Consider the following 22,980-nt stretch of genomic DNA (forward strand, 5'->3'; position numbering starts at 1 on the left):
TAGTTTTCAAAATCAGAAATGTTCCACAGACACAGCTTCATACTGTAACTGATTATGGCTGCATAACAGGAATCTCATTCTTTTCTTACTGCATGAAATAAGATAATTGATTAGAGCAAATGTTGAGTGAATGTGAGCAGAACTAAGGAGTTGAGCTTTTATTCTATACGGTTGTCATGTGCTCATCAATGGCTGGGGGAGGAAAATAAACTTGTTTCATGAAAACCAGAGCTATTTTGTAAGCAAGATGTGTGTAATATCTGCTTCCCTGCTCCAGACATAACTGTTGGCCCTTTATCATTCTAAATTCAGAAAGGGGAGGGGGTGGAATTAATTTTTTTTCATTGTTGATGTCAGCCTAGTGGTTTTTGAAGCTCCAAACCAAATGGGGAAGTACATTTAAGAGCATATGCCAGTGGTGTTTTGCATGAGTAGCAGAAAACTATCAAAGCCTTTGTCTGCCTGAAGCTGGCATGTTTGTCTGCAGAAGTGAGCGTGGGCCCGCTGCACTCCCAGCCCCACCAGGGCTCTCTGGACCCCAGCTGTGCAGCAGGACCACGCAGCTTTTGGGCAGCGTTACTTTTCTGGCACTTCTACCCTGCTGGTACATGAGAACCTCTCATGGGTCAGGCTTTTCCTTCTAGGTGGCTTTCTGGCAGTAGTTGTGTCACAGCTTGGTGCATTGTGCCTCTGCTCTCTCTGAAACTGAGAAGCTCCATCCAGCGTAGTGATGCCCAATCCTTCCTTCCTGCAGGAATGTCACCAAGTGGGTGGTCAGCTCAGTACGCTGAAGCAGCTCTTGACTGGCAGGCTTGTGGAGCTGGCTGTCCCTCCTTTGCAATATTATAACCATTGCTAATGCTGCAGGCTAACAGCAGCCAGTACTTTGTGTTAGGCTGCTGCCCTGTGGCTCCTTTCTGCTGTGAGAGCCAGGAGGGGCCTGTCCAAGAGTGGACATCTGGGAGTTGCTGGAGAAGGGTGTCACAATGACTGCCCCACTGAGCAGAGAGATGTGAAGTGGTGAGGTAAGCTTTAGTTTTACAAGCTGCACAGCCCCCTATCACTGAGCCCATGAGGGCTTTTCAATGGCAGCCCCATCAATAATCTCAACAGGTGGGAAGGCAACAGGCAAGGCTTTTTGGTGCAAGTGATAATCCAGTATGAAATATGCACTACAGTTACCCATCTGGAAACCCTGCGGTTCCCCTCAGATGGAAGTGTAGATTTTAATTATCTCTGCATGACAGACGTGAAATGTGAATATAGCTCTTGCCATACGTTGCACGACTGACTCCAGTGCCCACGGAGAGTGAGAAAACTGCAGCTCACATTTTAAACCTCCCAGGGGATGAGGCAGCTTGGCGTTTGCAGGCTCTCTCTCTCCACGATGCCTACACAACTGTAACCAAGCAGGCTCGCAGTGTGGGAAGCAATCTGTAATGCAGATGGAAAGTATTAACCCCCCCTTGTTTATTGGTGTGTCATGCACGGGGATTAGGACGACAATAAGGCAGATTTGCATTGCAGCAGCGTGCAAGCATATTTGTGTGCAATAAACATATTTCTCTACACAAGATTTTCTGACTCTTTGGGTGTCCCAATTCTCCTGTGAATTTAGCTGTCCTTTGAATGTAATGGGACTAAGGGCTTGAGCTGCAATGGCATGTGTTGTGAGGCTTTTAGAGATTTCTTCTTTTTCATACCTTTTGCTCATGCACTGGCAGCTAAATGCTTCAAAACCCAGGTAAGTACCATTACTTGCTAAAAGTAGAGGATGAGAATCGAGAGAAAGGTTAAAAAGCCTCTTCAGAGTCCCTGACCCCTCCAGTTAACTGTGGTGCCAGCAGCCTTGCAATGAAATTCAAGCTCTGCTGTAGTGCTGTGCTCAGGATTAACTGTGATTCCTGATGAGTGGGACACTTTACATAAGTCTTGTGTATTTATTGCATGGCTTTGTCTTTCATACCTCCAAAGCAATTATCTGGTATTTACAGCCTGCTCATAGCTGTGTGCAGTATTCGAGGTAGTCATTACACAGCTTTGTGCTGGAGCCAGCCACTGTGAGCACTGAAATTTGCTTTTACCCTTTGCTGTAGCCATGGCTCTGGCAAAGGAAACCTTTGCTGCTGGTGGGGTCTTCTCAGCAGCTTTTAAACACCTTTTGAACTTGGCTTTTCTCTTTAAAGAAGAGTTGGGAGTGGGATTTTTAACTGCTGCTCCATAATTATGGATTACTGTTGGTCTGCTCCTGCTCCCTGTGGGTACTTTGTCATTTCTGGGAATCTGAACACAAGCAGAAAAGGCTGGAGAGCTGGTGACGGAGAGATCAGAGCTGGTTTAGTGTGCTGTCGGGGCAATTGCTGGGTCCCATTCTGCTGGACACGAACTCTGAGCTCTGGGTTTGTCCTTGCTGTGTGCTGGTGGCGATTTTGCAAAGAGCAGAACCCTGAGACAGCCTGGCTGCAGCTCCCAGCACAGCCCCGGTGCCTGCAGGTTACCCTTGCTATTGCACAAGGGTGTTTATGTAAAGGTGACGCCTGGACTGTTTCCATCTCCAGGCTGGCACTGTGCTCGCTTGAAATTTAAATCAGCCTTGGTTTGGCAGGTGAGTACGGAATAGGCTGGGCAGAAGCACTGCCAGGAGGCTGCCAGGGGATCGTGGCTGGCACAGCCGACACCTCTGACCGCCCAGTGACCTTGGAAGCGAGCCTGCTGCCAGGACAGGGTGGCAGCAGGGTGACAGAGGGGTGCAGTGGGACAGTGGGCAGGTGGAAGGACAGTGAGACAGCGGGGAAGCTCTGACAGGAGCAGGAAGCAAACGAGGGCCTTGCTTTACTCAGGGCTCAGCAAATGTGCAAGGTCCCACCCAGTGCCCAGCCACACTTCCACCCTGTTCAGAGAGGTACCTGTGTTTTCTAACTTCTCCTTGTAGCGCAGTTGAGAAGGGTCAAAACTGAAACTGTTTTCTTCTGTTCCCTAAATTGTATCAACTACATCCAGAAAGGCAAATCGTGAGTTTGCTTGCAATTTTGCATAGGAACTTGGATGGATTAGGAGGCCGGGGTAATGACAAAGTTACTGCTGGAAAATTAAAGCAGGGAAATTCAGTTCTTCCTGCTTTGGTTCTTAATCCCTGCCAAAAGGTGCAACATCCATTTGACTTCTGACAGAGTAGCTGGTTCTGCACTGGGGCACCAGCACACAGAGATGCCCTAGACAGGAGGGAGCTTGGGTCAGTTCCACTGCCCAGAAAGCAATTTGCAAAGCAAGCAGGTCAGGAGAAGGCAGCCTGCAGGCAGGACAGAGTGGGCTAAGATATGGGTGAGGTGCCTGCTACATCCCTCTTGACAGCATAACAAAGGCAACATAGATTGTCTTGCATCACCCCTCCAGCTGCGGGCAGGCACAGCGGGGAGAGCTGTAGCACTGGGCCAGAACAGACAGCACAGAGTACTGAGAGCACAACAGCCCAGGCTGTGATACTCTGGAAGTTACCTCCCACTCCATTCACATCAAAGACAGTGTTTTACTCTAAAGCACAAGTGTGCCTACTTGAGAGGATTCGGCTGGCGGCTTTGCCTTGCAAAGGAAAGAACACTGCCCACCACAAAACCTCACTCTCTACCACCACCCTGGAAATGCAGGGGCATCTGCACTGCAGGGGTGAAGAGGTGGGGAGCATTTCCAGAGACAGCAAAGATGGGGATTTGCAATGAGGAGCTGGTGCTTCCAGTTAATGAAATACAGAAAGGGTGATGTGTCTCACCTTGTCAGATTTGCCTCTCCAAGCCTGGTCCCACAGGAGTGGCTGTGATCCCGTGAGCATCCCAGGAGCACAGCCTCAGCACAGAGCCCAGCTGAAAGCCCTGCCTAACCCAGCTGGCCCAGGGATGCTGCAGCAATTTGGCTTATCCTGAACAGCCGTGGGCACTTGGGGTGACCCCACTTCCAGGGAGGATGTGATGCTGAGAGAAGGATGAGGCCCCATGTGGTTTCAAATACAGTTTTTGACCACCAAACCTTGTTAGGCTCCTCAATTAATGAAAACTATTCTGCAGTTGTCATGCTATCATTGCACGTGTTAGATTGGATTCCAGTGAGCTGTTTAGTCTATTAGAAGTAGACATTGCAGGTGAAGGAGATTCCAGTTCCCCAGCACTGATTACATGCAACTCGCTTAATTACATTTGCAAATGTTGTGACAAATAATCATTAGTAGACCAGTAGTCTCTTTTTAAAATGTTTTTTAAAAAGCAGGATCATTTTGGAAGAGCCAAAGCATGGAGCTAGACTGAGCAGGAGACAAGAAGCCACAAGCAGGACAGCTTGGGAAGAGAGGTGGGTGTGTGCACTTGGGAAGCTCTTTTAGCTCGGACTCATTACTTTTGCATCAGTCATTTGCAAGTATCAATAGAGGATGCAAAACAAACAGACAGACACCAAACTCTGCAAAATAGGTTTATTTTAAAATTTGAACCAAATAGAGTTTGTATTTATTTCATGAATCACATTCAGGTGAATACTATAAAAATACCTGTGCAGCATTTATATATAATTTATAAAATCTTCATAGCATAAAATAGCTGTGAATCAGAACAGAAATTTTGCACATAAAGCTGCATGAATGTCCCTGTCAAACTGTGCCTTTCTTGGGAGTAATTCAAATCCCCAGCTTAAATGCTCATCCTGCTACTAAGTTTTTTTCCAGTTTTGTTATGTGGCCTTTCTGCAGGGCTCCACTTGTGCACTGCACCTGTGTGTCATGCAGCACTCTTAACACAAGGGGTTTAAAGGTATTTTAAACCTGATGGCAGCACTTCTGTGGTGTGTGAGAGGGAGAGAGGCTGAGGACAGAACCCCATGGCTGTGGTGGCCCACGTCCAGCACTCACCCAGGGGCAGGTGTGAGTGGCCATGGGCCCTGCTGAAAGGCTCGCTGGAGCTGTTTGCATGCACCTATGAAGTCCACACAACCTGATATAAAACAGATTATCCACAGCCTCAGAAAACCTAAAAATGCTTACAATTTCTGCCTGCATTTCTTTTGGAGATTTGCAGCCTGGGTTTAGAGAGGCACAGCTCTTTCACGTGCATGCTTCACACTCCTCAGACAGAACTCCCAGCTACGGTTTTGGAATTGATTATGTTTATCCAGGCAGTCAGTGGATGGCAAAGCACCTCCTTTCCATTCTTCAGGGTCATTTTTCTCGCAGCCAGGAAGACAAGTGGCCATGGCTAGAAAGCTGGTTGTCACTGTACATTCTGCCAGGCAAGGCACAGGGGCCGTGCTTGAAGCTCTGCAGCAACAGCACGGTACATTTTCCTAGCCAAGCAGACCACATTCACTGCTGTATTTCTCAACAGCTCATTGGTCCAACAGCTGAAATACATTGTTTTAAATAAGCAGCATGAGTTATAGGGGTGACCTTCCTCTGGACACGCCTCCCTGCTATTCTACAAGTGTACACACAGTGTTGTAGGATGCATGGAAGACCAACTGTGATGTTGTGCAGCAGCAGAGAATGGTGGCATCTTATCATTGTCACATGCTGTGGTCACCAGAGTCACTACCCAGCATCTTCCACAATGCAGTTTATGGACTCTCCTTGTCAGCCCTGCATGACAGGAAGGACTTTTTTCCTTTCTCCTAACCAGGGGAGTTAAATTGGAGTTAAACAGTTTGAACTCAAGCTTCAGTGTTGTGATAATAACTCTACTCAGTTGTTTGTAGGCAGAGGATCTTTCAGTGGAGGCTCTGTTGTAAATCACATTAAACATTTTGTGTTAGCTTTTCCTTCTCTTTTATATTTTGGGTTTGTTTTTTTTTTTAGATTGTAATAATGAGTAAAACCATCCACACAGAACTAGCCTGGTCTGGCAGTGCCATCAGAAGACACTGTGAGCTCTGCCCAATAATGGCTCTTTGCTCTGGCTGGTCACCTCTCCCCCCACCCCACCAATAACTTGTTCCCCGATACCCCAAACCTGAACCCTGCTTTAGCTTGCTCTACTGCTTCAGGAGCAGCTCCACAGCCAGCCAGGCAGAGGCACAACCCTGCTGCCCAGCAACCCCACAGCAAAACAGCCATGGCTACTGCTCTGGCAGGGATTTTGGCTGTGTACTTGTCATATTTAGTGGCCTGGGCAAAGGGTGTCTAATTACGGGAAACCGTAGGGACACAGCAGGGTCACTGATTTCTAACCCAAAGTTACTTGTGCACAGCAATTCCCATGACTCCTCCAAGTCAGATATTTTAGGCCATTGCTTTGTGTTTGTGTAGCAAGGGCATGGTAGTGGCAGGGGGTGGCTATAAGGGTGACTTCTCTCAGAAGGTGCCAGAAACTTCCCATGTCCAGCAGAACCAATGCCAGCTGGCTTCCAGACAGATCCACTGCTGGCCAGCGCTGAGCCCATCAGTGACAGTAGCAGCATCTTGGGGACAACAGACTTAGGAAGCAAGGAAAAACCTGCACAACTGCAGGCAGTCAGAGGAGTGGAGATATGGGAAACAACTCTGCAGACACCAAGATCATAGATGAAAGAGGAAGAGTAGCAGATGCTCTGGGTACCCAGAGCAGAGTTTCCCCTGCAGCCTGAGGTGCAGCCTGTGGTGAGGCAGCTGTGCCCCTGCAGCCCATGGAGGTCTATGGGGAACAGAGTTCCATCTGCAATCAATGGAGGACCCCCCCACTGAAGCAGAGTGATGTCCTAAAAAGGGTTTGAAAACCAAGCTGAAACAGGGTCCTGGCAGGACTTTGATCCCTCAGGGGACCCATGCTGGTGAAGAAGTGCAGCCCATGGAAAAATTCACATTGGAGAATTTTGAGAGCTGTGTTCTGTGGGAGGGAGCCCATGCTGGAGCAGGGGAGGAGAGTGAGAGGTCCTACCCCTGAGGAGGAAGGAGCAGCAGCATGTGATGAACTGACTGTGATCTCCATTCCTATCCCCCTGTGATGGTGGGTAGGAGGAGGTAGAGACTTTAGGAGGGAAGCTGAACCTAGAAAGAAGGGAGGGGTAGGTGGAGGTGTTTGTAATGTTTGGTTTTATTTCTTAATATCCTACTGTGATTAGTTTGGTAATAAATTAAATTTATTTCCCCAAGTCGAATCTGTTTTGCCTATGACAGTAAAACTGCTGAGTGATCTCTCCCTGCCCTTGTATCAAGCCATGACCCTCTCATGTTTTCTCTCCCTGAAGAGAGGGGAGTGTAGAGCAGCTTTGGTGAGCACCTGGCATCCAGCCAGAGCCAAACCCACCACCCCAGTGCAGAAAAGCACAAGACCCTCTGTGGTGGAGTCCCCAGCCCAGATGATGGTGTCTCCGAAGCGGTGGTGCCGCGGTGGCTCAGCGAGCAGGAGCTGTGCTCACATCAGTCCCAGCAGCTCGTGCAACAGTGGCACAATCACGGTGGCCGTGAAGCCAACGCAGGAGTACGTCACAAATTTATAGGGCACCTCAACTTCCAGGCGTCTCCGTGCTGCCAGGTCACGAATGGGGAACTTGTACCGATAGCCCAGCATGCCAAGGACCACGCTCTTCATGACCCAGCGTGTCAGCAGGACAACCAAGATCCCTACGAGGAACCTGGCCAGCACAAACACCATTGTACTGGTGATCGCAGGAAAGCCAGGCTGAACACTTTTGCTGGTGTAGGCTGAAGCAGCATACTGGTTGTTTAACCAAAATCCCACAGTTGCTCCAGCTGCTGCTCCTAAGATCGTAGTGGTGTCTCCCCTGGTGGGGCTGTAATAGTCTAGTTTGGGGTAGTTGTAGCATAAGACAAGAGGCACAACTATGGAAAACAGCGGGCAGAAGGGGCTGGTTAGCAGCAAGTGATCTATTGTGTCCCACGCAGGATACAAGAGCACGAGCAGCCCAGCCGAAATCAGTGCTCCTCCGATCACATCCTGTAAGGAAATCACATTTTAAAAGGCTTTGTGAGGCCCAGAAGGTAAACCAGGTATTTGGGTGATAATAAAAGACTAGTATCTGCGTTGGTGGGGCAAAGCAGTGAAGGAACACCCTAAATCCAGTGATGGCATTATCCATGTGCAGGGACAACCTGAAGCCTGTGCTAAACAAAACACGACAATGCACAAACCCAACCTTAGCCTATGCATATGCATGTGTCTGTGGCCACACATTATTCTCCTCACCTGCTCTCATGTTTTGAGGGCATTCTCCACCTGCATCCTCAGAAAAGGCACGTGCACAACTCCATCTCAGGGACAACATTGCAGTGAGCTGCTTCCACACAAACCCTTTCCCTCCCATAACCCTACGAGCAACTTCATCACATCCGTGTGATTATCCCTAGCTTGCTTTGCATAAAGGGGGAGATGCTGTCCTTTGCCAGGGACAGGCTCCCATCCCAGAAACACAAGCTCCAGGGATGGAAAGTGCAGAGCAGTGGGACGTGGTGCGTGTGCCTTGGTTTCTGCCAGGAGGGAGGGAGGGAGGCACCTCCAGGCACGAATACAGCAAAGAGAAATTTGTTGCCCAAGTCTCTGAATTCCAGCTTTCAGTACAGTGCCTGAAGCAAGCATACAGTTAAACCCTAATTTATTAACAGAGGCAAATAAGGTGTTTTGAGAACTTGATTGTTGTCAGCCACAAAGCTGACAGACAGGAGGCAACCCCTAACAAAAGCCATCTGTATGAGAGCAGCCAGGTAAAAAGCAATAAAACAAGTTTTCCTGTGCTGCCCTTCAAGTGTCACGTAGAGGCAGCAGTGTTAGTACAGCCACAAAATGCTCTGCAAAAGCTGAAGTTAGTCACAGACAGAATTGTCCTCTTTTAAGATTGTATCTTTTTCACAAGTTCTGACAGCTGACTACTACCATGCTTGGTCACAGTCTGAAAATTATTTATGTGAGCTTCCCTTTGAGCTAGGCAGGAATGAGGGGAGTTTTTCACAACAGAAATATCTAATGACATCCTGATAAATGCATTACTCCTGTATGGCTGAACTTCAGCTGTTTATAACTTCCATTAGATTCACAGCACATTTGGTTTCAAAGGACTCTTACAGCCATTTTGCATATTCCAAACACAAATTTCCATTTATTCCCTCATCCAAAACACGAGGCTGGCCATGGAAATACACAAACTTGATCATGGATGTCTAGTGTATAAAATACCATTATATTATATACCTTTACTTTACAGTAATTCATGTTTTGATGTCAATTCCTAGATGATACCTTTACACAAAAAGCATGTTTTAGCCCAACTCTAAGAACTGCCTCAGCACAAAAAAGCTGGGGGCTGCTCCCAGCACTGATGCTTGGAAATCCCATCCCCACTCTGTATATCCATTTCCCACACAGATGTTTGTCCATTTCATGTTAGAAGAAAAAGTCCTGTATACCCCTCCATGGCTGATCAAGGAGCAAAACTCAAAAGCTGCTCACATACTTTTCTGCTCCAATTAAAGAAATGTAACCAACTATTCACATTTCCTCACAAAACTTTGGTCAGACTTACCCAGCTGACTCCAGCAGTTCCAGATGCAGTTGCAAACAGTCCCTATTTACAAACCTGATTAAAGTTTTCTGAATCTTGTTATCCTCCCACTCAGCCCCAGTACAGCAACCAGGACCTCGACCAGCAGCATTGTACCTGTGGTCTCCAAACTGGGTGCACAAAGCAACCCATGGGGCTGGGGGGGTGGAGAACATACTTTTTGCACTGTTCCTAAGTAAAAAAAATGTGCATTTTTTAAAAGCAGTGCTTATTTCATCTTTGTCTTATATTGGTTAATTTTGTGTGTTTTATAATGTATAATGTATAATAAAATATATATTTTATAATGTATATATATTATGATATAATATAATACATATAATGTATAATATATATTTTATAATGTATAATTTATCAGTACAGTAGTACATGTATACAATTTGTAAGTAAATATCTATATATCTATATCTATATCTATATCTATATATATAGGAGGCCAGTGGTTTACTCTGTTTTCCCCCTATCCACCAATATCTGGGCTTCTCATTTTGGAAACTCCTCACTAGAAGCTGCTGCAGAGCTCAGGAGATGCCGTGGCTGGCTGTGGTGGCTCCCTTCAGTCCCAGTGTGCACGGGCAGGTTTGATTTTTTGAACACCCAGAGGATGTGGGCAAGATCCAGCCCAACACTTCCAGAAATAATGATTTCCCCCCCTGCTTGTTATACTGAGGAGAAGATGGGAAGAGGAGGGGGGGCTCCGATTTCTGCGAGAACAGCTGCTCTGTGCAGGGTCCCTGCTGTGTCCCCCGGAGCAGGACCCGAGTTTTTCCCGAGGGTGGAGCAGCTCCTAGCACACCCAGGAAGCACATTCCTGCCTGTCTGCCTGTGTAAACAGATTAGCCTCTCGCCAAGCCCGCAATTATAAAGGAATTTTTAAATAAGGGCAGGCACGGATTTTGCTCAAGGTGCAGTAATACCTGCAAAATTTAAAACCTCCGGTTGTCCTGCTGGGATGCTCCAGGTCCCTCGGCACAGACAAGTCCTCCCCAGGTTCCATCTACCTCCCCTAAAGCCCCTCCGCTGCCATGCAGCTCAGCCCTGCTCTCACACAGCGCCAAACGCCTGCCCTGCTTCCCCGATATTGCTAATCCAGGCAAAAAGAACTCTTTTCCTATTGTCTGGTACATGGTTCCCTTACACTTTCATTCAGTGTGAGACACTACTCACACTCCTGAACTCCACTCCTAAGGACAGTACTATACAGTGGGTAAGGTACTGTGATTATGTTGTGTGTTTATCAGCTTTAAAACATCTAAGATAATTTCAGTATTAATGGTAGTATGAAAAAACCTGAAATACAGCCCAGCAAAGGGACAGGGTGGGAGCTTCAGAACACCCCACCCCACCCACCCCTGTCCCCCATGGGAGGTGTAATCAGAAATAAATACATCAACACTAAATGGGTATATCTCAGGGGGAAAAAAACCCTTCAGGGCTGTTTTTTTAGATGATTATAAAAAGTGACCATGCTGGTCAGCTCAGGACATTATTTATTGTAATTCAGGGCAGTTGCAGTGCCAGTGAGGGTCTCACCACACCAGCTCTGGCTCTGGAGGGAATGGCTTCAGCAGAGGTGAGTCCCTGATTTGAGTCAGGGACCAAAAATTGGGCCAGTGTTTTACAATGGAAAGCAAAGTCTTATTTACTAAAATACAGCTCTCTGGGGAAAAAAAAGGGAAACAACAATTACCAGTCTTATCATCTTCGATTGCTTTTTGTCTCTCAGAAATAACCCCTAAAAATTTACAGATTCACTTCTTCAAAATGTGTCCAAATTTCTACTTTTTTTTTACTTTGCCTTTTCCAGGTAACTCCAGATCCCCTCTTTACCAGGTCGTCAGACTCCACCGTTTAGTACCCACAAGAAAGGACCCTGCATTTCCCCCATTTTTCCATGCACATGGGCCACTCTGATGTTGAGGGGTGGAAGATGGGTGGTTGTAACTAATTTACCTGTCAGCAGTATGAGTGCATTGCTGCCACCCCATTCTCTGGCTGGGTGGTGCTGTCCAGATTACAGACCAGCCATGGGTGTTTGTTCGTTTTTTCTGAGCATAATATTCATTCTGGTACAGCTGGAAGGATGCAGATAGCTCCCACACCAGCTGCCTGCCTCTCCAGGAGGTTTTTAATGGTAATATCTCTTCTAATGACATCACTGCTTTTTCTGATACCACTCCTCATTCAAAAACAAGGCCAGCAGTGCTGAAATGCAAACAGAGTTGTAGAGCTGAAACTACAGAAGATGAGATTCTGCACTGGAGCTGCAGGAAAGCACAATGCAACTGCCCTCTGGTTCCTCAGACAGGAAAAATCCAGTTACACCAAGTCCATGGATATTTGTTACCCATTCTTTTGCTTTACTAAAATGCTAATACATGATATACTTAATACATTATTTTATCCTTTCTGTTAAGGCCTCAGTTAAAAACCCAGTGGCTCTTCCAGCCGATGGCTTGGCTGGACATTGCTGTGCCTCAGCCCTGTGACATCACAGCTCTGAACAGCAGTTCTGACCCCAGGAGCTGTCCCACCAAGGGTCACAAACAGCTCTGAACTGCACCTCTTCCCCAAAGAACTGCAGGTAGGACTGGTGCCTTGGGTTTTAGCTTTTGTATTTTTCAGATTCTCTGCTGCCTAGTGTGTAACTCTGAAACTTGATATTAGGTGTTGGTAAGTTCTCTTCACTGGGTAGTTAGACAAAACAATTCCTTCCTTGCTAGAGAATCAAGGACAACTGGAACCTAAAAAAGCAGAGGCAACAGTGAGGGAAAAGGGGCAAGCCAGGGGGCTGAGACTTCATGGCATGGGGCTGTTGTTGGATAATTGATCCCAACATATAATGAACCAAAACTTAGAAAAAATGTAAAGGCTCATGACCAGGAGCTGTCTTGGATTTGATTTGGGTGTAGCCCCGGCCAGGCTCTTGCATTGCCCACAGTGTATCCTTTCAATAAATACCTATTTTATTCCTTTTGATCTGTCTAGTGTCTGTTCCAGGTCAGCCTTTCCAGGCATCAGTTCAGCAGAGCCAGTCATTGTGGGTGATAAGCTGTTGCAGAGAGAGGGGCTGCATGTGGAAGCTGTCATCACTGGGCTTTTCCCCAGCTCCATCCCCACCAAGGCACACACAGGATAAAGACCCCAGCCAAGCACACTTGCCCTTTTGAAAGGCAGCATTGCTCACACTTCAGCTAAGAAACCTTTTTTTAGAATTTTATTTTACAGCCCTTTTCTATCATGTCAAAAGCACAATGGTCTTTTTCTTCTTTACCCTAAAATTCATCTAAATTTAGAGGGGTCTTCCATTATGACAGGCCAGCAAGAGAAGTATGCAAAGAATTTTTACTGATTGACTTAAGGTCAGTAGCCCAGAAAGGGTGTCTGCAGCTTCGATGTAAGATGTTTTGATCCACTGGCCTGAAAGGGAAGGTCAAGCTATATTTTATAGCTAACCTTAATCTCATGAGGGCTCCCTTTCTTACAGTCATCAAGTCTCATTACAAACATAATTATTACTTAGTAAAAAAGATTCAATTATTTATGCATATGCAGCCAACAACTCTAGCTAGAAGGTTTTATCCACGTTTGGGAAGCTCTGACCACTATATATAACAGATCAATAAAGTTTCCTCTTGTCAGGAGAGAGGCAGCTATCACAGGCACACTGAAACTTGTTCCTAAAGCAGCACTGATGTCTCTAAGCAACTGTGCCCAGCGAGTTTGTCATATAAAGTCACAGACATCGTATAATTATTTTCAGACCAAGTATTTGCACATCTCAGTCCCTTAAGAATTAGTTTCCTTCCAGCTGAAAACAAGAAACCTGTCATTTCCGAGTGCCTTGCGCCTGCCGCTGCCCAGGTCCTCCAGGGCAGCTCACTCGCCGCGCTTCACCCCGCGAGTCACCGAGCTGCAATTGCTCCCTGGCGCTCCCAGGCTCGGCCGGCCCCGGCACTTCTGGCTGGAAACAGCGATACTATTGCACAAAGGGCTGAGCCAAGGAGCAGCCCAAGCGCATTCCTCGCAATTAGCATTTCGAAACGGAGAGCTGCCGCGGGGATGCCGCGCTGACCTCACCCGGCTCCCCGGGCTGTAAATCCCTCCCCTGCGGACTCCGACTGCGATAGCCCCGGGCTCTCCTCACTGCTCCTCTGGTGCACAGCCCCAGATCCGGTGGCACGGCTCATCCGCTGCCGTGGTGGCACGGCCGAGGCGGGCGATCCATCAGCCGGAGAGCGGGAGATGGGAGTTGCTGCGGGAAAGCAGAGCTGGAGGCACATCCTTACCAGGACTGTGTGCATCCCTGTGTAGAGCCTGCTCAGACACACCAGCGTCGAAAACACAAATGCTGCTACCAGGCCGAGCTCAAATGGATACTGTGAAAGGGGGGGAAAAAAAATTACATACACCCATTAAACCGAGCAGCTGGACTGACATAAGGGTCTTGTGCTAGCAAGAGGCTCCTGTACTTTCCTCAAGAGATTAATGTGACCTGAGACAAGGCCCCCCCTCAATCAACACGCAACCTGCTAGAAGGTCATTTCATTACCTGTGGTGCCCGATTCTGGAAGATCTGGTCTCACTGTGGAGAACTCTGAAATAGAGGCTATTTGCAGAATTGTTCCTTACAATAGATGTCTGCAAAAACCATGTTAGTGTTAAAGAGCTTAAGGAAAAAGGCACAGCATGTTGTACAAGCCACGCCTGAGGTAGCACTGCAGTCTCAGCTCAGCCAAGGGGATTGAGACAGCTGCAGGGTCTGACCAGAAGTGATCAATAATCCTGGAGCAGTGGGCTGAGTGGGGAGAATCAACCTCTGGGCTGAAACCACAATCCAGCTATTACAGCAGTCAGGACTGCTCTTCCCCATGACACTTAGTCATCTTCTTATTAAGCTGTTTTTGCTTAATGCCGTCTCTGAGTAGCCTGAATACATGGAAAGAAGCATTTAAATAAATCAACATTTAAAAATGAAAACCCCCACATTTGGTGAAGAATAAGCTTAACATATTAGCTCTTAATCCACTCGTTCAAACCCTGAAACTGAATGGGCTGCTGGAGTCCTCTCAGTCCATAAGGGAGATTTTTCTGCAAAAAATAAACCAACTCAGAATAGAAATAAATGCAATTAATTCATCCTATTGGACAAAAAGTCTCCATCTTCTGCCAGAGGCTGACAACTGACATGGGTGACCACAGGTCAACACAAAAATGCTTCTGTGGAAATTCTAACCATAACAGCTCTCTTCTGACCCTTTCCCCTGGCATACTCCAGCCCTCTGAACAGAGAGCTCAGACCCAGCTGCAGATGTCACTCCCAATTCATAAAACACTACTTTTCATCATTTCTCTAAGCCTTTGGAACATTTACACCCACTTGACTCCTCCCACAGCAGGCAGCATGGGAGCTAGTCCAGATCAGTAATTGATGATTAGGGCACCTTGAGAAGATAGCAGCATAATGTACTGGGATATTTTTCCGTCTCAATAGAGGCAATTAAATCATTTAATTATTTGACAGCAGCTTTATTGTTTCATGGCAGTTTCCAAGAAGCACAAGACAGCCTGTGAAGAGCTGCATGTCCCACTGGTCATTAGTGGATTGAAGAGAAGGCGATGCTGACTGGGTCTTCTTGGCAGCTCTGACACATGGGATGGATGTGGCCTTCCAGGGCTGACAAGTATGTCCTCTTATGGCTCCTCATCCCCATCCCACTGTCAAGCTGCTCTGACCAGTTACCACACAGGGAGCAGGATCCCTCTTGGTTACAAGGGTTTATGCCCTGAGAGGGCCGAGAAGCATTCTTAAAGACAATGCAGCCAGGAAGTTATTCCTGCTAGAGTACAGGAAACACAGGCTTGGATTCATTAAATGGAATGAAAATAATCATCATGGAGAAATTAGTTTCCAGGAAATAAACCTTTTAGGAAGATGAGTAAAAATGACGAGACTTCCCCAAGCAGCCTGCAGCTGCAGTGCAGTGCAGTTGCTGTTACTCCTCTGACAAAAGCAGGCTTTCCAATCATGTTGTGTGCTGTTAGTCTGACACAGATGAGAGCCAGGGAACTTCCAAGGATGCTTTTCCTTTCATACAGAAACCATGTGACACAGAGCTCCTTTGGCTTCCCTTCGAGTCAGCGCTGTCCCATTGTGATGCACTGACTTGGTGGGCATGGGGTGAGCACAAAATGCTGGCAGCCAGGCAGCTTCCCTCCGTGGTCACCCTACGTGCCAAAGCACAGTGAGCCCACCAAACCACAGCAGGACAGTGCAGCCTGCCAGTGGCTCTGGGAGGAGGCCATGCAAATAAAAATACCAAAAGGACATTTCCACTAAATTTTTTTTTGTGTCTATTATTGACCAGCTACTGGTAAGCACAGGGAAGAATACACATCTGTGAAAATAAATACAAAACTCCTCTGGAAGTAGCAACATCTTTGGAATTGCAAGCTTTATGTGGCTTGCTGGAAGCACACACAGGCTTTCGCTTTTTAATGTGTTTTCTTTTCCTTCTTCTGTTTTCTTTTGGTACCCCTACCTTGTACTGGTTCATGGTTGCAATGAAAAAGGAGAAGGAGATGGCTGTAGCTGCCATGGCGTGGGTGGAAGGCATCCCATACTCTGCATTTGTCCTCATCTCCAGCTTCACGACAGGTGGTGACAGGGGCCGAGGCCACTTCAGGATGTCCTTGGAGACCTGGCCTATGTACATCACTATCTGGGGACAGGAAAGGCCACAGGGCTGTCAGTCAGCGCAGGCAATCCCCATGCAGCCCACCCAAGAACCACCTGTATTTCTGTGCTTTTTCCTGCAGAATCCACCCCTCCAAGAGGAGAATTCATTCCCTGAATTATTAAAGGGGTTTCCATTAGCTCAGCCAGCAAAGGAAGTGGTGGTTTTGCTGCACCGCGTGGTAACCTGAGCAGAAGAGGAACCAAAAGGAGGGTTGGCTGATGAGATTCAGCAATACAGGACAGTGTGAGACAGACAGCTGGCTCCCACCCCATGCCAGAGAAGTTTAAGTTTCCTCCCTATCCCTTACAACCCCTCTACTGCAAAGAAAGTAGCCATAAGCAAAATTTTTCCAGCCCCCACGTTCGAATCACTGCCTTGCCCAGCCGTGCCCAGCCCCAGCTCTCCCCCAGTGGCAGCAGCTCCCACTCCACCCAGAGCACTCAGTGCTGCAGGAGCCCTGCTGGGATGCACCACCCTCGTGGTTATTAAATGACAGCCTTGGCATCCTCACAGAGGGAAAACTGGACAAGCAACATGAGGTACCAGTTCTCCTGCCCAGCTCCCCAGTAAAAGGCTTTTATTCCCTGTTTGGGACACCAAAGGTTTAAGAAAGGGCTGTGTTAATTAGCTCTGAGCATAGCAACACAGTACTTTTAGGAGAAATGTCACATTTTCAGGTCAGCAAGGGAAGCAGAGGCAAGGGCAGTGCTATCCAGTATCCCTGAGAGGTGCTGCCCATCAGCCATGCCCAGGGCATCCTTGGCTCCTTAGCACCCTCATCCAAAAGGCAGCAGGCTCTCAGCATCCGCAGTAGGGACATCTCAGAAAAGTTAACCGTGCTGCCCCTGCAGGATGTATTTGCTTTCTGTTGTAGCCCTCCACCCCTTTAGATAATCTAGCCACATGTAGGCAGAGGAGGCTTTTTAAAACAAAGCCAAGCAAAGCTTTTTCCTTTCTTTTTTTTTTTTTTTAATACAAAATCAGGTTAACTGGTGTCTACTGTGAAAACTCAGTTGCTGTGTGAGACAGCTTGCTCTTCTGCTTCTCATGCTTCCACCAGCAAAGGAGGGGGCTTAAAATAACATCCTTCCTTTGCTGCTGGGGTTGGCCATATGCTGGAACAGCAACACAATCACCCACTGCCACATTTGTTACCAGACACATTGCATCCCTCTCTCTCCCATTAGCCATTTAAAAAATGGTTTCACATTAACAGAAAGATGGTAGGAATCAGGATTGACAAGTCAGGACCAGGAAAAAGCCAGTCATGTTCCTTCATCCCTCTCTCTACAGCAAAGCACACACCAGAGAGTGTTAAACTTACAGCCAGCACCAGGGCCTGGAGAAGTGACCACTGGTGCTTTTGCAGCCTTTATTCCTCACCATGTGAATCACATTACTGCTTTATTATCAGCAGCAGGTGGGACACAGCACAGGGAAGACAGTGAATACCCTGCCCCAGGCTGTTCACAGTAAACAATGGCTCAAGGAACAAACATCCTTGAAAAACCTACTGTGTGGGTTTATTTAGTTAATGCCATCAGTTTCCAAATGGATGCAGGCACATGTTTGGAAGTTAATTAAATTCCAGGGTTGAAAGAAAAATTACTCTCTCGGGCAGAACATAAAACATTGAGGCTGCCATTTGTGATACTATCTGAGAGGTAAGGTAGGATGAGCCAGTTTATCAGCAGTCCTCTATAATAATGACTTCCACTTGTGGAAGTATTATTAGTACTAGAACGTAGGAGCATTGCAGAAAAGGAAATGAGTCATCTCAAAAATGAAGGCTATGCTAGGACTCCTGTGTTGGTGAAAAACAGGCTGAGTGCTGGGGGTGGGATGGGTAAGTGAAAATACCAGGCATCCTCACAACGCTCTCCCAGACTAAACTCTGGCCCTTCTACTTTTTAGAAACACATTGCATAGATGGTACGGAGAGGTGAAACGACCTCCATAAAACATGCAGGGGACTCCAGAATAATCTCAGACTAAGCACCGATCTCTGAAGCACCAGACCTTTGCCTTCATCTTATCTGGGTATCGTGCATGTGACTTTACACACATTGCCCTGAATTATGTGGCAGAAGCAAAACTTGTGGGTGGGGTAAAACACCCCCAGCATCTGAACTGGCTGGCTCCCTGAGAGAATGACAGCAGGTGCACATTGCTAAAGGCCACCCTACACAAATGGTGCTTCTCTGTGTCACCTGCACCCCACAGGTTGTGCACAGCAGCTGCAGGGACACGGCTCTGCCCTGGCACTGCCAGGATAAGGGGACACAGCTCTGCCCTGGCACTGCCAGGATGAGGGGACACAGCTCTGCCCTGGCACGGCCAGGCTGAGGGGACACAGCTCTGCCCTGGCACTGCCAGGATGAGGGGACACAGCTCTGCCTTGGCATTGCCAGGCTGAAGGGACACAGCTCTGCCCTGGCACGGCCAGGCTGAGGGGACACAGCTCTGCCTTGGCATTGCCAGGATGAGGGGACACAGCTCTGCCCTGGCACTGCCAGGATGAGGGGACACAGCTCTGCCCTGGCTCTTTGCTCACAGCATAGCAAAGCAAACAGAGCTTCTGGCAGAGCTGCCTGCCCCGGGCAGGGGGGTGCCCTCCCTGGCACAGCCCTGTGCCGCAGGGCACGGCAGGAGCAGCACTAGTGGGACCCATCCAGCAGTGCCCACCCCTGCCCTTCTCTCATGGATATCCATGTTCTCCCATTGCAATGAAAATTACTCTGAACTCTTCCAAGTAAAATCTTTGCAACAAAGGTAAGCGGCAATAAAAAAAAACAACAAGTAAATGAACAAACAAAAACCAACAACCCCCCCCCAAAACTGTAAGCAAATTAAACCCATGACCTTCCTCAAACTGTGGTGCCTCCCACTACACCTGGGCTGGCCTGTGCTGAGGGCAGTAGGAACCCTTTACAGTAAGCCAGGACTCCAGGTGCAGGAAAGGCAAGGCTTTATTGCCACTTTGTGTGAACAGCATTACATTTTACTACACAAAGGCAATTGGCAGTTGCTATAGCAGCAAGACAGCCTCTGTAGTCTTTTTCTGAGAGCTTCCTCTTAATTTGCTCTGAGTCATCTATACAGTCTATCTCCAAAAATACTTCTTCACCTGAGCCTTTACACCAGGAAAAACAGGACAAATCTTGGCATTTTACCAGATCTTGCTTTAGGGAACAACTATAGAACCAAATTTGAGCATTAGCATCCACACAGGTGTGGATACCTCTTCATTTGTTCCAACATCTGCTGGAGATCCCTCTAGGGTGAGGGGCTGCTCCCCTCCCTCTGACCATCTGAGTGCCATGAAGTGACCTGTTTCCCTGACATTCCTATACCTCTAGCATGTAAGTCAGCCATCTAAGAGGAGGTTTTTCTCACCTGCAGGTGTTGTCTGGCATTTGCAGTGGTTTCCCCTCACTCCCATGACAGGAAGCAAGAGCTCTGGAAGCAGATTTACCATCACAGTGCAGACACACGGAGCAGACAGACACAACTAAACCGGTTCCCTGAGCAGAGGCATGGCAGCACTGTCACAGAGTGCAATTTCCCCTGTGGAACATTCCTATGGCGGCTGCCCAGACCCTGAGCCTGGCACGATTGAGGAAACCTGCTCATTGCTGCAGGTGTGCTGTGTGTGGACATCCTCCTTCATCCCTGCCCTGCTACAGCCTCTGCACAGGATGGACACATCTGATGCTCCCACTGGCATATGAAGGTCAGGAGGAGCAAATCTTTTTGTATTCTGTAATATTTCAGCTAACAGAAGGGAACCAGATCATATTTGTTTTCAACTTCTGATTTTTCTGCTGTCCTTATCTTCATTATTGATCTATTAAAAGGACAAGACAAAATTCTAGAGAAGACACGTGGTCAAATAGCATTGGCAACTTCTTCCCTGAGACTCACGGCATGACAGCCTGACTTTGAATCTGCTGGTTCAGCTCCAAAATAGAAACTCTATAACCTGGCTCTAGAAACCATGGCCTGCAGTAACATGTCATCTTCCCAGACAGGAAATTTATAGTTTGAAAATTATGTTACTTTGGGTTTCTTTCACAAGCACTGTGCACTGATAGGAGTGACCAAGCATACTGAAGGAAAAAAAAAGGATTTACTATTAATAAATATTTGCAGATTAGTCAAGCAGAAACAAAAACTCTGTGTGGTTGCTGAGGCAGGTGTGACTTTGATTTACCATACAGAAATTAAGCCAAGCACCCAGCCTGCACTGTTCTATTCTCAGCATCCCGCAGGTTACGTGAGCACATAAACACTGCAGCAGATACTAGCTATGACTGTCCCCCTCCACAGCATCACTTGGTTCACAGTAAAAGAGGAACAGGGCAAGGAAGAGCATGTTTTTGTGGAGGTGGTACTCCAACCCCTGGAACTAAGGCTTGGCTTCAGGAAAGCACACCATGGAAGTCACTGGGCAGCGCTGCTGGCCCCTTGCCCTGGCAGCAGCCCAGGTGGAGGAAGCAGAGCAGAGGAGCCCCAGACACTGCCAGCCTGGGGCCCTAAGCCACCCTCGGGTTGTGTCCTGCTCCCCATCCCCTCCTGAAGCACCGGGCTGCTCCCCATGTGCCAACACCAGCAGCAGGGCTGGGATCCTCCCCGAGGCACACACACCTTGGGGGAGAGGGTACCTGGCTCTCCTACAGCTCCAGGACCTGCCATTTCCAGCATGGGTATTGTTTCCCAGAAAATACATCAACCTTGTGCTGGCTGCACAGGAACTTTTCACATTTACCAAGGGTTTGGCCAGGGTCAATGGGACATTCAAGGTGATATTCAGATGGTGGGATGGGTAGACCCTTGGAAAAACCCATGGGAACAGCAAATCCAGCAGGCAGGTCTCCAGCCAACCTCATACATATATATATACATACGTATGTATATGTGTGTGTGGAAGGAGGACTTGGTCTCAATTCAGGCTTCAGAAATACAAAACCAGAACAACATGAGTAGAGCATCGAGCCTGCAGAAGCACAACCATCCAACACCCTAACACAGTCACTCTGACTTTAAAAGAAGCCTTTAGACAAAATCTATAACGTAGTTGACTATCTTATAATGGGCTTAGAGAAGGAAATTTGGCTCCTGGTAGCAGGGAAAAGTACTGTCACATTGATCTGGTTTGTCATCTAACATCTAAAACTGGCAAATTGTTACACTAGAAGTTCTACTGAAATACAAAAGGTTTCCAATTTAAACTTCACCTTAAATGATTCACAGTTTGTCTCACTTATGAAAGCCTTATTGGCACTTTTTCTTCAAGGGTGGAGTACAGCTACCAGCTCTTGCAAAATTCCCTTTCAATCAACACTTTATCAACTTGCACACACCATTTGTTTTTGTATTCTGACACGTAGTTACTTATGTGTCTGAATACACTGGATACATGTTCTTGTGCAGTGCAATATTTGGTGCTTTAAAGAGCTTGGCTTTCAAGTGACTGTGTTTGTCAGCAGTTCCAGGCTTGTTTCAGTGAAGTGTTGCAAAGGTGCTAAAACTAACAAACATAAGAATTGTTAAACCCAAAGCTTACTTTCAGGTGTGTTTTCCATCACTGCACAGCAATATCAGTGGCATCACAATTGCAGGTAAACTCCTGCTGATTAGGAAACTCCTGGTTACCCTGACAGGGAGTTCAGAGCTCATCACTGCTGAGTAACTAAATGCTGACAAAACCTTTAGAAAACTGTTCCTCTGAAAAGCAGGATGCAAAACTGAACTGCTGTGGGTTCAGACCCAGGACCTTCTCACATTTGCTGAAGGTGTCCCTGCCCAGTGCTGCCCAGGGAGCCCCGAGGGGCACACACAGCCTGGCATCACCAGTCACCCAAACTCTGCCTTCCTTCAGAGGTGCCACCTGCCCCCGAGTCAGCAGCTTATCACTGTCACACGCCAAAAGCTTCCACGCCTGCCCCAACACAGTCCATGCTGGCCAGCTCTTATTTACATCACATAAATTAAAGTTTTATAGGCTATAAAGAGATGTGATCTGAGGAATAAAAAACCTCAGAAAAAAAGAGATTTCCAGGCATGCTGAATAGCAAAATGAAACAGTATTTTTTTCCAGGTTTCTACCAAAATAAAGATTTCTAATCTGAAGCAGTGCAAAAAGTAAAAAAGTAACAAAACAAACAAACAAACAAACAGAAGCAAAGTGAGCTTTCATTTCTCGAGCTGAGATGCACAGTAAATTTAAATTACATTTGGGGACTGTGTGAAGTTATTTTTCATCTCTGCACTTCGTGGCTGAAATTACAAGACACACAGGCATCAAAGCCTGACCTGTGCAGTTTCAAGAGTGTTTGCTTCAAATTGCTGGAGAAGAGAAGCAAAGACACCAGAGCACCTTCATTATTAACTCAGCACCTTGCTCAGAGGTTTCATACAGTTATTTCCTCCATCTGCCCACAAAGGTAAAGGTAAAGCCTGCACTACACTCTGAATCCTCAGAGGAAAGTTCCCATGGGAGAACAACGTGCTGCTTTGAGCTGCCAAAGCATCTGGAAGAAACAACAGCCAGTATTTCCCACAGCCATCCACCTGAACAGAAAAGCACAAGCAGCTGGCTCTGGGGATCCAGGGCTGGAGAAGACATTCCAGGGTTCCAAGTCCACTCCTCTGCTGCTGCTGAAATAAAATCTATAATTTTTCTTTCTGCCCTTCACCCTTCTAGAGCTGTTTC

At 47.3% G+C, this 22,980-nt stretch overlaps 1 protein-coding gene across 1 annotated transcript in view; it reads right to left on the bottom strand.

The window, feature by feature from the left end:
• Positions 1-7,364: 7,364 nt before the first annotated feature.
• SGPP2 (sphingosine-1-phosphate phosphatase 2) overlaps positions 7,365-22,980 on the bottom strand; it is a 32,544-nt gene continuing 16,928 nt past the window's right edge. Inside the window, exons 3-5 of the mRNA XM_062499353.1 lie at positions 16,068-16,247; positions 13,815-13,904; positions 7,365-7,907 (exon numbers count right to left, since the gene is read on the bottom strand). Of these exons, the coding sequence (XP_062355337.1) occupies positions 7,365-7,907; positions 13,815-13,904; positions 16,068-16,247 (813 nt within the window). The remainder of the gene's footprint in view (positions 7,908-13,814; positions 13,905-16,067; positions 16,248-22,980) is intronic.

The sequence above is a fragment of the Cinclus cinclus genome, chromosome 10 (genome assembly GCF_963662255.1).
Source record: "Cinclus cinclus chromosome 10, bCinCin1.1, whole genome shotgun sequence".
In the NCBI taxonomy this organism is placed as follows: domain Eukaryota; kingdom Metazoa; phylum Chordata; class Aves; order Passeriformes; family Cinclidae; genus Cinclus; species Cinclus cinclus.